The following is a 14,046-nucleotide window of genomic DNA, read 5'->3' on the forward strand; positions in this document are numbered from 1 at the left end:
CATCAATCAAAAAGCATTTAGACAATGTACTAGGAATTGTATATAGAAAAGTCCAAAGTTATAATGTGACTAAGACAAGAAAAAGTAATAGTGATAAGAAAAAAAGAAACAAACCTCTAGTCTATAAAAGAACCTATAACACATATTTCAAAGTAGTCTATACAGATATGCAAGTTGCTACACTGTATTATGTACAAGCCACTAGTGAGCAGGGTGGGATGTGTAGAGAGAGGGAACTTCTTGCTCCTCTGCCTTCCTTAAAAGTCAGGACCAGCTCTGGATAACAGCTGTCATGTAGGTGAGGTCTGTATGGGCAGCTAGTCTTTCCCTACAGGGACTTGGTGCTATGTGCTGTCTTCTACCTGTCTAGTGTACCCCAGGAGCCACCTAATGATGCATGACATAGGCCGGAGACAGAGTCTTCCTCAAGACTGATTTAAGGATACTAGTAGAGGAAATCCTCGTTCTGCTGGGGCTGTTAAACTAGAAATCCAGGAAGCTGGGGCTGCTGTAGACCATCTACCCTGACTATAGGCAGACAATTTTAGACAGCAGGCTAAGAGCCACAAGCATAGATGTTTCTTAAACTAAGGCCCATTTTTTCACATGTGCCATAGATGGCATTCCCTCCTGCAGTCTCAGAACGGTGCGAACTCTCTCCTTTCCTGCATTGTTCCCATTACTAAAAAGCCCTCCGTCTGGTGATTGCGTCCTGATCCTCAGCTCTCACTCTCCTCCTCACTCCAGCTAAACGTCTTGAAAGAGTGTCTAAACTCACTCTCTCCACTTCTTATTTTTCACCTCAACGTACTCCAAATAGGCTTTCATGTCTACCCTTCTACTGAATCGGCTCAAAGACTACTCAGGACCTGTCCATTGCCAACTCCACAGGGCTTCTTCAGTCTTGTTTATTTAATCCCTTAGCATCCTCTGACCTAGCTGACCTTTCCTTCCTGCTGGAGAACTTCCGGGTTAGTTTCCACAATAACTTAACACCACATCCTCCTGCGTTTTCTCTCACTCCCGCCTGCCACTTCTCAACTCCCTTGCCTGCCCTCCACCTATAGATGTTGGGGTTTCTGGAAGTCCGCATCATAAGCCCCTTCTTTTCTCAAGCTACGTTCTCTTCCTATATTTCCTGGAACAGAGATCTCATCCACTATTCCTTCCAGCTTTGATTGCGATCTCTATACTAATGGCGCCTACATTTATGCCTTTACTTCAGACTCCACCTCTGACCTTCACAACCACATAGCCCCGATTGCCCACTGTGGTTTTACACTTAAATGTATCCAAGGTGTATCAAACCTGACATATTTCGAATTGAACTCCACCCCCTCCCAAACCTCCCACAAATCTGCGGCTCCTCTCCTAGTGTTTCCTACTCACTAATGGCTCTGTAATCCACGCAGTTGCTCAGGCTGATTTCCTGCAAGCTCCCCCTTGATACTTTCCTCTTCCTCATTCCCTTCCTTCCATCCATCCCCGAGACCTGTCAACCCCACCTCCTTATCCTCATTGCTGTCACACCACCTGAGTCCCGGTCACCATCTTCTCCCGTCTGGAGTTCAGCAGCAGCCTCCTCTCTGGTCTCCCCACACCTGTGCTTGCCCCTTCCAGTCCATGCTTCACACAGCCCCAGGGAGGATTTTCAAACCCCAATGCCATCCTGTCCTGGCCCTGCTGAACAGCCTTCCAGAGGTTTCCAGCTGTTCATAGCTAATGTCCAAAAACCTACCACTTCTGGTCAGTCTCGGACCCTGACCCACCTTTTCAGGCTCATTTCAGTCACTTGCCCCTCTAGCCACATGGAATCCTCCCTGTTCCCCAAACAGGTCAAACTGTCCCTTTTCTCAGGAACCCTGAATAAACAGATGCTTCTGCTGTCAATTTTTTTAGGTGACCCTTCTCTGACTACCCCTGACCCCCAGGTTACATTATCCCATGGCACCTTGGCCTGTTCCTCCACTGCACCCTCCCTTCATTGTTTTTCCTCCCTTGTGGGACTGTAAGCCCCAGGAGAGCAGGCACCATGGCTATCCTGCTCACTGCTATGTAACCACTGCTCACCTAGGCCTGGCACTGACTGATAGGGCAAAAATGGAGTATCTTGTGTCTCTCATCACACAACCCTAGGGCAGCTGTATAGCTGGCCACGATTTGGGACAGTCTTCTTTTAGTATTATAGCCCAACAGCAGCAAATCCTTTAGTGGTTCTTAAAGCTAGAGTCCCACTCTTTGGAGGAGAGGATGACAAAGTTGACCCAAAGGGTCCCCTCGACCTTTTCTCCTGGAGCACCAGGGCCACGCAGGAACTCCTTGGGTGTTTGAGAGCTTGCTTTACAAGCCCCATCTAAAGCTAAGGTGTCCTTAGGATGATGTGCTGCATCCTTGCCCTGTTCTTCTAAGGATATTTTGCTGTTCTTTTAAGACAGGCCCTCCCCCACCGACCCTTTGTTCTTATTTGTTTTCATTCCATAGCGTGCCTCAGTGAACTGTTGAGAACCTAGGTTAGAGAGCCCCCAGATAGGGCACTGTGGGTAGCGGGGCTAGAAAGACTGACCTGCTAGCAGAAGACTGAGTCGCCAGAGAGAATGTAATTAAGTATCTTAAGAATGGCCTAGGCTTTATGGGAGACAAATTGGTGGACCCGGCCCTCAGGGAGTAAGGAGCTCCCAGTGGACAAAAACTGCAGGAGCCCTGAGTGGAGAAAAAACTGAAGGCTGCCCCCTCTGACTCATAGAGCAACAGCCCCGGGTGTTCCTAGAAGAGGCAATCGGGCACATGTGCCAGGGACTGTGTGTGTGTGAACATCTACTGCTCTTGTCATGCAGGGCCGGGTGGACCGGGAATCACCCCGCAGAGGAAGAGATTTATTACGTCCCGGCCATGTCTGTCTTCAGAACTGAAGTTTCCTGCTCTTTGTGCAACAAGACACACCTCTCCGAGGACGGAGGCGGACAGGATTTCCATCATCACTGCTGCTCTATTAAAAACACACACACACACGCACACACACAACAACCTTGTAATTACTCTCCGCAGGAAAGGTACACAAACAGGATGGGCCCAAGCTGAACTCGGGATGAGCCATCCCTGTAAAGATTAGGTAAAGGAACCTCTCGTCACGCACCCGCCTCCGGCCAGGGCCTCTCCCAGATGGCCACGTTGGGTCGCCAGCCCACCTCCTAGGGGGGCTGGGGGGCGCGAGCGACTCCCGGCCGCCTGGGTTCCCTGCTCCTCCTCCTTCCCGCCTTCCGGCGCTCCCCGGGTCTGTCTCCCACGCCTCAGGTGTTCGCTCAGGCTGGGCCGCAAGCCCTTCCCTTTTTGGCCTGCACCTGGGGTAGCTTCCAGCCCAGAGCTCCCCGCCAGACCCCGCTGCAGGGAGTGCGAGCAGAGCGGTGCGAACCGGCCTGCGCCGCGCTCCCCAGGCCGCTTGCGCCCCGCTACTGACCGAATGCAGGGTCGGGCGCCGGCCGCGCGCCGCGCCCCCGGGCTTCGGAGGGCGCGCCAGCCCCGCGCAGGGTTGCCGTGAACTTGGAGCCCGGCGGCGCGAGGCTCCTGCTCGGGATGGGGCGGCAGCTGCTTCCTGGTTTGAAGCTCACCGAGTGGGGGAGAGCGTGAGCCCGCGGAGGCGGGGGCAGGAGCAGAAGCGGGAGGAGGCGGGGGCAGGAGACGCTTGAGGCTCGAGCTAACCGGACGGGTCGCTCCGGCTCTCCGGGGAGAGGTGCTTCCCGGCCCTGGAGAAGGGGCGAGTCCCGCGCGAGCCCCCGGGAGGCGCCGCGGGCTCGAGAGGGACGGTCGGGCGACCCCGGCCCTCTGAGGGCTTGGCGCCCGGCTCCCCTCCTTTCCACCTCGCGAGGGAGGGAGAGAGGGAGGGAAGGAGGGGAGGGAAGGTCCGGCGGGGGACGCAGAATGGCTGGTCGAGGGGGGCTTGCGCTCTGCTTTTCCCGGGAGCTGCTTCCACTCCTGCGGCCGCCGCGAGGGCTGGCCTGAACGAGGGCTCCCCGCTCTCCGGCTGCGAGACCGCGCGGTCCCTGAGCTGGGACAGCGGCCCCGGCATGTCGTCCGGCACCATGAAGTTCAATGGCTACTTGAGGGTCCGCATTGGCGAGGCCGTGGGGCTGCAGCCCACCCGCTGGTCCCTGCGCCACTCGCTCTTCAAGAAGGGCTATCAGCTGCTGGACCCCTACCTGACGGTGAGCGTGGACCAGGTACGCGTGGGCCAGACGAGCACCAAGCAGAAGACCAACAAACCCACGTACAACGAGGAATTCTGCGCCAACGTCACCGACGGTGGCCACCTCGAGCTGGCTGTCTTCCACGAGACGCCCCTGGGCTACGACCACTTTGTGGCCAACTGCACCCTGCAGTTCCAGGAGCTGCTGCGCACAGCCGGCGCCTCGGACACCTTCGAGGGCTGGGTGAGTACCTTGAACCCTCCCCTTTGTGTCCACTCCGCACCTTCTCCCCCCTTCATTTTACAAAACTTGCCCGGGGCCCGCTTTCCCATCTTCCCAAGCGCAGGCAATTCCCTCCACTGCGGTCCTCGCTTTGGTTCTCGCCCAGGTGGCCACGGCACTGGTGGCTGGTGGTGCTCGAGGGCACAGGTTTGTCTCTAGGAAGCCATCCTGGACACGGTCCCCTTTCGGGATGGCAGCTTGGGCTAACGGGAAGTCGGGGTAGGGGCGGTCACCCCCCTCCGCCCACACTTTGGGTAAGGCGCCCCAACTCTCAGCTTGAGGGTAATACGCAGGAAAGGCAAAGAAGGTGTGATAGATAGGAAAGTGACTTGATTTGGGTCAAGTTCTTTAAGCGCTTTTTAGGAGAAAGCGATACATTCTCGCAGGTATTATTCATAATGTTTATGGATACGTGTTGGTTCAGCAGCTCAGATGTGCACACGTGTTTCAGCATGCACATCCATTACATCCCAGAGGTACATAGCCTACACTGGCAGGGATTGGAGTGCCTGGGTCTTCAGTTGGCCAAGTTTTGTTTAGCAGTTTTCCAAGGAGATGAGGTTAACGTGTGTTTGTAACTTCAGTTCAGTTTCAGCCTGAGAGGTGTGAGTCCTGCAGTATGTGTTTCTGTTGTTATTGGTACTGAGAGTTTAGAGGGCTCTTCGGCAGTTTGTGAACCGCCCCCCTCCCCTCGCCTCACCTGCTGGTGCTTCTGCATATTGACAAGTAGTTAACCCGCAACTTCCTACTTGCCTGTGCTTTTCACATAGTTCCCATGAGGCAAAATTTCTGCTGCAAATAAATTAAAATGTCTAGAGCATTCTACACAGTGCTAAAATGCTTTTGCTTCTTAATCTTCATACTGTTTTTGTGATGCAGGTGTTATCCTTCCCACTCTTATGTGATGAAATGATAATTATAATGAAGTGGTCTGGCCTGGCAAAATGGAGTAAGCCCTTTGAAGAGTCTCGAGAGTTTAATGATTTAAATTCTGGAGAATGTCAGTTTTGAGCCCAGAATGGTGACTCAGTATTGAAAACCTGTTTGAAATTAACAAGTGGGGGAATCAGATGGATAATGAGGAAGACTCATTTAGGTATTTATTTTACACTTTGAGGAATTGATTATTTTATCATATACTTTGTAAACTTACAGCTAGCTTGTGGAGTAGTCTCTTAAATAGGAGAAAAAACCATAATGATTGTTTAACCATATCATCAAATTATATTGAGTTACTTTCCCTTCAGCTGAATTTACTTTGTGGAATTTAGAAGTGGAGTGGAGAGGAATGGCCAAAATAGAGATTGACTTTTTATCCTGTGACTTTCTGGACAGGAAATAGAGGTGAGTCTAGGAATCTGAATGGAATTATTAAATTAGTGTCTGATTAGGAGTTAGGTTGGGCAAAGCTCTAAAAGAACTAGGTTCTGAAATATGGTGGTGCAGACTGACCAATGGCCATTAGAAGCCTGTTTTCCCAAAGAGATCCTAGGCTGATTCATTTTACCCCTAGTCTGCACATTTGAATCACCTGGGGAGCTTTTCAAAATCCCCACTTTTAAAGACTCTAGACAGGGATCTATGGCTGTGGACCCCAGCATCAGTACTTTTCAGCTCTCCACGTGATTCCAATGTACAGTGAAGTTTGAGAACCTGTAGCCTAAATGAAGACCACAAGATAAGGACTGGAAGAAGCTTAAGTGTAGGAAGATTCAGGTTACCTGACAAGGTGGGGGTATTTAGAGCTGCCTATTGTCCCACTGGCTGAATAGATTTAAATGTAAATTAAATTTCTATATCTATAATTGTCTGAATTAATTATATTTAGATGTTTAATGTGGTGTTCCAGAAAATATGAGTATTTGGTTGGATAGGTCAGCCTTTAAATGACCTTGAAACTGGTGATTTGTCAGACACTCATATTCAATTAGGAGGCAGTTTTTTAAAGTTCTGGGTATTTTGAAACTGTGATGATAGAGTAGAATGGGTAGTGTGTTTCCTTTCTTTTAAAATTTTTTGTTAAGAAAATAATTTTAAGAAAATATTTGGAAATATATGGAATGCTTGTTTTCTAAATGATCCTTTATAGGTCTAAATGTGGTTTTGAAATTTAGAATTACAGAAGTACTTATTTATCTTTAGCATATTAAATTGAAATGTGTAGTTTATTCAGAGGGTTACAAATGGAGTAATTTACTCCACAATAAATTTATTTGTTGCAATTGAAATTACAAATTGCTAAACTCTAAAAAAATCTAGCAGCTTAGTTTTTGCTAGATCATGAGAAGAGAAAAAAACAGAAGACACCTTTATTATTAGACTAAAACAAAGTTGTTATGCTTTTTTTGCTTAACATGCTTTCTGAGTATTAAGAAGATAATCATTGGCATTGATTTTGTACCAATTTCGTCTGTATTACCTTCTAAGCTTGATGAGAGAGAGAAAGGGTTAGATCTCTTCCGTGCAGTATATTCCTAGTATCAAGCACAGTGCCTGCCATGGAGTAGGCAATCAACTATTTCTTTCCTAACTATACTATTTCATTTAATTTACATTATATCCAAGGAGGTAGTGGGATATAATGTAACAACTAAAGAAATTCTTAAATGGAAATTCACAGCAGTAAACACTTAAATTAGAAAAGATCTCAAAGACCTGAGTTTCCACCTGAAACTAGAAAAGAAGAGCAAATTGAATCCTAAGTAAGCAAAAAGAAGGAAATGTAAAGGTAGCAGAGGTTAGTTGAAGCAGAAAATAGAAACAGCAGAGAAAAATCAATGAAACAAAAAGCTTGCTCTTTGGGGGAAAAAACCATAATAAAATTGATAAACCTCAAATGATCAAGAATAAAAAAGACACAAATTACCAATGTTAAGAATGAGAGAACATCACTATAGATCCTATGGACATTTAAAAAAATATTATGAATAACTTTATACCAGGAAATTCCACAATTAGATGAAATGAACAAATTCTTTGAAAGATACATATGACCCAAACTCATTCAAATAACTTGAATAGCATTATGTCTATTAAGGCAATTGAGTTTGTAGTTAAAAACCTTCCACAATGCAAATTCAAGGTCCCAGAAGGCTTTACTGGTGAGTTCTATCATACATTTAAGGAAGAAATATTGCCACCTACACAAACTATTTCAGGAAACAGAAGAGAAGGAAACACATCCCGGCTCATTTCACGAGGCCAGCATTACCTTTATACCAAAACTTGATGAAAACATTACAAATAAATAAAACTACAGACCAGTGCCCCTCGTGAATACAGATATAAAAAATCTTAAATTTTAGCAAATCAAACCCAGCAATATAGCAAATGATCAAATGGGGTTATAACCAGGACTACAAGGTTGATTAAACATTTATAATCAATCAGTGCAACTCTTCACATTAACAGAATAAAAAAGGAGATTCATATGATCATCTCAATAGATAGAGAAAGAGTGTTTGATAAAATTCAATACCCATTCATGATAAAAACTCTCAACAAATTAGTAATAGAAGAGAACTGTTTCAACATGATGAAGGACAACTGTGAAAAACCTACAGGTAACATGTTAATGGTGAAAAACATAATGATATTCCCCTAAGACCAGGAGTGACAAGGATAGCTACTCTTACCACTTCTGTTCAACAGTGTATTGGAGGTCCCAGTCAGTGCAATAGGCAATTAAAAAAATAAAGTACAGGCAAAGGAAGAAGTAAAACTGTCTGTAGAAAATTCTAAGACACCTACAAAAGGGCTTCTAGAACCAACAAGCTAGGTTTAGCTAGGTTGCAGGATCCAAACCAATCTACAAAAATCAGTTGTTTCTGTATATTATCAGTGGACAATCGAAAACTGAAATAGAAAAGTACCATTTAAAAGAGCATCAAAATATGAAATTGGATAAATCTGATAAAACATGCAAGGCTTGTTCACTGAAAATGACAAACCATCACTGAAATAAGTTAAAGATCTAAATAAATGAAAAGAGATACTGTGTTCATAAATGGGAAGATTCAATATTGTTAAGACCTCAATTCTTAACAATTCTTCCCAACTTGTTCAATAGATTTAATGCAATCCTAGTTAAAATACCATCAAGCTTTGTTGTAGAAATTAACAGACTGATTCTAAAGTTTGTATGAACATGTGAAGGACCCAGACTCATCTAAGAATAATTTTGAAAAAGGATGAGTTGGAGGACTTAAACTATCTGATTTCAAGATAACTATAACATTACCATAATTAAGATAATGTGGTATTGGAGTAAAGAGAGTCATATAGAGTAGTAGAAGTAGCGGAGTAGAAGAGAGTCTAGAAATAGATTCACACATATATGATCAATTGACTTTCTTTTTTGACAAAGATGTCAAGGCAATTCAATGGGGAAATGATAATTTTTTTCAACAAGAGTGCGTGAACAGTTGAATAACTATGTGCAGAAACTTGAGCATTGACCTTTACCTCATATCATACACAAAAATTACCTCAAAATGGATCATGGACCTAAAAAAAGGATTTTAGCTGTAAAATTTTTATAAGAAAACAAAGAAGAAAGATCTTAGTGCCCTTGGGTTCAGCAAACATTTTTAAGACATTTTTTAGACAAAAAAGCAAGTACTATAAAAAAAATCAAATCAGACTATTAAAATTAACTGTTGCTTTTCAGAAGACACTTAAGAAAAAGAAAACACAAGCCACTGACTGGGAGAAATTATTTGCAACATGAAAATCAGACAAGGGACTTTTAACGGGAATATATAAAAACTCTTAAAATGCAATGAGAAAAATATTCAATTTAAAAATGGGACAAAGATTTGAATAGGCACCCTTCATGGAAAATAGCACATTAAAAGAGTAGTCAAGGAAAAGTAAATTAAAACCAAAACCCATGGGAAAGGCTAAAATTAAAGAGACTGATCATACCAAGAGTTGGTGAGGAAGTGGAGCAACTGGAACTCTCATATACTACTGTGCAGGATATAAAACAATAGTCACATTAGAAAACACTTTAACAGTTTCTTAAAGTGTTAGACATATACTTACCATGGGACCTAGCTACTCTTAAGTACTTACCAAGAGAAATGAAACCATTTATACGGAGACTTGTACGTGAATATTCACAGCTGCTTTATTTGTAATAGCCCCCAAACTGGAAAATGTCAGTCAACAGGTGAATACTTAAATTTATTTATTTAATTTATTTATTTTTGCCTGCCTTGGGTCTTCGTTGGTATGTGCGGGCTTTCTCTAGTTGCGGCGAGCAGGGGCTACTCTTCGTTGAGGTGCACTTCTCATTGAGGTAGCTTCTCTTGTTGTGGGGCACAGGCTCTAGGCACGCGGGCTTCAGTAGCTGTGGCTCAGGGGCTCTAGAGCGCAGGCTCAGTAGTTGTGGCACACGGGCTTTGTTGCTCCGCGGCATGTGGGATCTTCCCGGACCAGGGGTCTAACCCATGTTTCCTGCATTGGCAGGTGGATTCTTAACCACTGCGCCACCAGGGAAGGCCCCAACAGGTGAATATTTAAACAAATTGTGTATCTATACAATGGAATACTACCCAGTAATAAAAAGTGATGAACTATTGATACACGTAACAGTATGGATGAATCTTAAAATATGTAATTTACATACTGAAAGAAGCCAGACACAAAAGAGTACATATTATATGATTTCATTTACGCAAAATTATGGAAAATGTAAACTAGTCTGTAGTGACAGGAAGCAGATCAGTGGTTGCCTGGGAATGGGAGAATGAAGGTGATGGAGGGATGGATTACAGAGGAGGCGCAAGGAAACTTCTGAGCGAGATGAATATATTCATTATTTTGATTGTGCTGATGGTTTCACAGTTATCTACTTACGTCTAAGCACATCAGATAGTTCACTGTTAAGTGTGTGCACGTTGTTGCATGACAGTTATACTCAGTAAAGCTGTAGAGAAAAAATGTTGAGGATTTATTATCCTTATTTTACCAAAGAAGATGTTAGGTAAATAAATGCCTGAATTAGATTTGAGCCAAGGCTGACTCTTGAAAACTACGTTGCCTCTTTAGTGCAAAAAATATTATCAGAGTAGGAGCATTAAAAAACACCAAACTCATTAAATACAGTTTCTGACTTTTGGACACAGTCTCATTTTCTAAATGAGCACTGTCAGCTTTTTTTCTGTTTCTTCTAGAACCGGTTTATTTTGCATAATTTCTTGAACTTCTAAAACCCGAAAGTTTGTCTAAGTTAAAACCTTATCTTCTCCTTTCACAGATTTGCTCTGTATTGGCTGACTTTCCAAATGGGGACCAGCACTTCATACTTAGTGCAAAGCATAGGGACATGGCAGGAGGCAGGAGGGGCTGGAGGCTGCGTCATGGAAAGGCCTTGGCATCCCCTCAGGAAGGAAGGACCTGCTTGGCAGTATCCCAGGCTGTTTTCCTGGTTCAACCCTCCTGAAGACATTCTGTTCCCTGCAACACTGGAGGGCTGCTTTCTCTCCAACTCAGTGAGGTTACCTATTTAGTAGTCTTGGTTACCTGTTTAGTAGTCTTGTCAAGGGAAGCAGCCAGGTTACCACTTGGCAATCGTTGATTATCTTTGCCCTTGATTCCTGGATCCAGGTACATGAATTTATAGCATCAGATTGAATCTTCTAGATTCATTATCTAGCGGTTCATTCTCTTTTGTACTTTGTGGTACAGTTATTCGTTCTCACAATCATTTTTTTCGGAGCCAATTTGGTGAGGAGCGTTTAGGGAAGAAACATATTTTAGCATCTCTAGGGAGGTTTATCCCAGTGTATGTGAATTGTGTTGGGTATATTGTGTCTTCAGTTTTGTGGTAAGAATTCTGCTGCAGTGGGGCTGGCTGTTTCTCATCATGGTTAAGTTGTGACTCAGATGTTCCCCCCTCAGAGAACACCTTCCAGACCACATTATTATCTGTCACCCTTCATTGCACTCATCCCTCTCTGAGATCATTTTGTTAATTTATTTTCTTATTTTACCTTCCTCCTTTAGGGTATAAACACCTTGAGAGCAGGGACCCCACCTCTCTTATTTACTGTTCTAAGTCCAGCATCTTGAGCAGTGTCTGGTATATAGTAGGCACTAAATCCCTGTTGAAATGTGATTTTGGAGCAAGTGAAGTATAAGCACTTTGGAAGGATCTTGACTTAAACATTTTATTCATCTTTTTAAAAAAATTTATTTAATTTATTTATTTTTAGCTGCACTGGGTCTTCGTTGCTACCTATGGGCTTTCTCTACTTGTGGCGAGCGGGGGCTACTCTTTGTGCGCAGGCTTCTCATTGCCGTGGCTTCTCTTGTTGTGGAGCACAGGCTCTAGGCGTGTGGGCTTCAGTAGTTGTGGCAAGTGGGCTCAGTAGTTGTGGCTCGTGGGTTCTAGAGCACAGGCTCAGTAGTTGTGGCGCATGGGCTTAGTTGCTCCGTGGCATGTGAGATCTTCCCGGACCAGGGCTCGAACCCGTGTTCCCTGCACTGGCAGGCGGATTCTTAACCACTGCTCCACCAGGGAAGTCCCTATTCATCTTTCTAAAAACAAAATGAAAGTAATTCGGGAGTGACCAGTTATTACAATGATCACAGTGTTCCTTGTAAAAAATCAATTAATTACATACCAACTTGCACTTGAAAGACTGGACCAGATTCTTGTGTCCTTTGAATATGATAATGGATGGAAAACTGTTTGGAGAATTCTTTGCTTTTGCTTATTTTAAAAGACTATGATTTCTAAACCTGTTAATATGGTGTAACTTTGTTCACTGGTAGTTTGTGAGCCCAACATGTTAAATTCGGTTGTGCTTCAACCCTGGAGAGCTAATGAGGTTGGTGGGCAGAGGGAATCATTTTATCTTACATAACTCTTAGTACAGTTTTGGTATCTAGCAAATGTTTAGAATGATGACTAGTTGTGATAGTAAAAGTGCAGTACTTTTTAATGAGATGGGTGGCATGTATGTAGAATCAGAGAAGTGCCTTGGATTTTCTGTAGTCTTTCTTCTATTTTGTAAAACAATTGGCTGGATCTGGTACTCCATTTATGTTGGCTGCTTGCTCCATTTTATTAGAATATGATAAAAATGAGGCCTGAAAGTCAGTTCCTGACCACTTTCTTTCCACTTTCATCATTGCTGTATCCAAAATGATCTTTCTCCGTTGCCGAGCTGATAGTCATTCCTTTACTTAAGACCCTTCAGTGGTTCCCCATTGCCCTTAGATAAAACACAACTCTTCAAAATGCTATAGAATGTTCTGCATGATCTGGACCCCGATTTCCTCTGCAGCCTTATTGCTTACCTCACCCCATCCCACACGCCATGCTCCAGCCACAATGAGCAGCTTTCAGTTCCTCAGGAGCGACCATGCTAATTCCTACGTGTGCTTCAGGCCTCACCATAGACCTCACTTTACCCAGGAAACTTTCCCTGACATTCCAAGTCTGGGTTTGGTCCTCCTCCTCCTCCTTCGTGTTCCCTCAGCATCCTAAGATCTCCACTGCCCACTCCCCCTCTATCCTGAAGGGATGGATATATGAATGGATTGGGCTCTCATGGAATGGATTGGGCTCTCATGGAAGTGTATGATATTGGTCAGAGGAGTTCAGGGTTTAAAAGTGTGGGTGATTGAGATTCATCCCCTCTGCCCCTGGGGTAGCTACTCTAACAGACTATTACATGTTTCTCTATGAAATGCCAAGCCCTAGGTGAGCTTTCATGCACCACTGAGCATGTCCTATGTACCAGGCACTGTGCTCTACCCTGGAGAGGCAAGTGGGCAAGACAGACATGGCCCTTTTCTTCACAGGCCTCGTAGTTCCAAGGGGGAGAGAGATTGGGGAGGCAGGGGGGACAATAACCAGGAAATGACAGAAGTAAGGACTAAGATGCTGGTGAGTGCCTGCTTTGGGGAGACCAGAAACATTTTCCTAGAGGAAAAGCAGTTGATTTTTAAGGCTCCAGCATAGATAGCATGGCCACAGGCCTGATTCAGTTAAAGGACCATGAAAAATCATCCCTCAAAAGAAGATAAGAAACGTCTGACCTAATAATGCTTTCTCAGAGAGACATCACAGATCCCTTTTGAAAGGTAAACGTTCCTGACCCACAGAAATCTTTCCATCGTCCGAAAGTTTGGAGGGAACTAAGTTTCAATATCCATGAACAGATGACCCAAAAGAACATTTAACTCCCCAAGACAGAAAACAGTAACACCCTTTTTGAACCATCAAATACTCCAAACTTTGTACAGATCAGAAAAGAATCACTGATGTTGAAGCAGGAGGGTCTAGTTCAGAACAGCAGCACAAAGCCTGACAGCTCTTAGGCCCATGGACAGACTACAGATGTATTCATTTGGCAGTGATGTTTGTTTGTTTGTTTGTTTTTTGCGGTACACGGGCCTCTCACTGTTGTGGCCTCTCCCGCTGGGGAGCACAGGCTCTGGAAAAGCAGGCCCAGCGGCCATGGCTCACGGGCCCAGCAGCTCTGCGGCACATGGGATCCTCCCGGACTGGGGCACGAACCCGCGTCCCCTGCACCGGCAGGCGGACTCTCAACCACCACGCCACCAG

At 44.6% G+C, this 14,046-nt stretch overlaps 1 protein-coding gene across 1 annotated transcript in view; it reads left to right on the forward strand.

The window, feature by feature from the left end:
* Positions 1-3,701: 3,701 nt before the first annotated feature.
* Positions 3,702-14,046, forward strand: part of PRKCH (protein kinase C eta) — a 225,723-nt gene continuing 215,378 nt past the window's right edge. Inside the window, exon 1 of the mRNA XM_081228102.1 lies at positions 3,702-4,424. Within this exon, the coding sequence (XP_081084228.1) occupies positions 4,062-4,424 (363 nt within the window). The 5' untranslated portion in view covers positions 3,702-4,061. The remainder of the gene's footprint in view (positions 4,425-14,046) is intronic.

Source organism: Mesoplodon bidens, assembly GCF_964165515.1.
Source record: "Mesoplodon bidens genome assembly, chromosome: 3".
Classification (NCBI taxonomy): Eukaryota; Metazoa; Chordata; class Mammalia; order Artiodactyla; family Ziphiidae; genus Mesoplodon; species Mesoplodon bidens.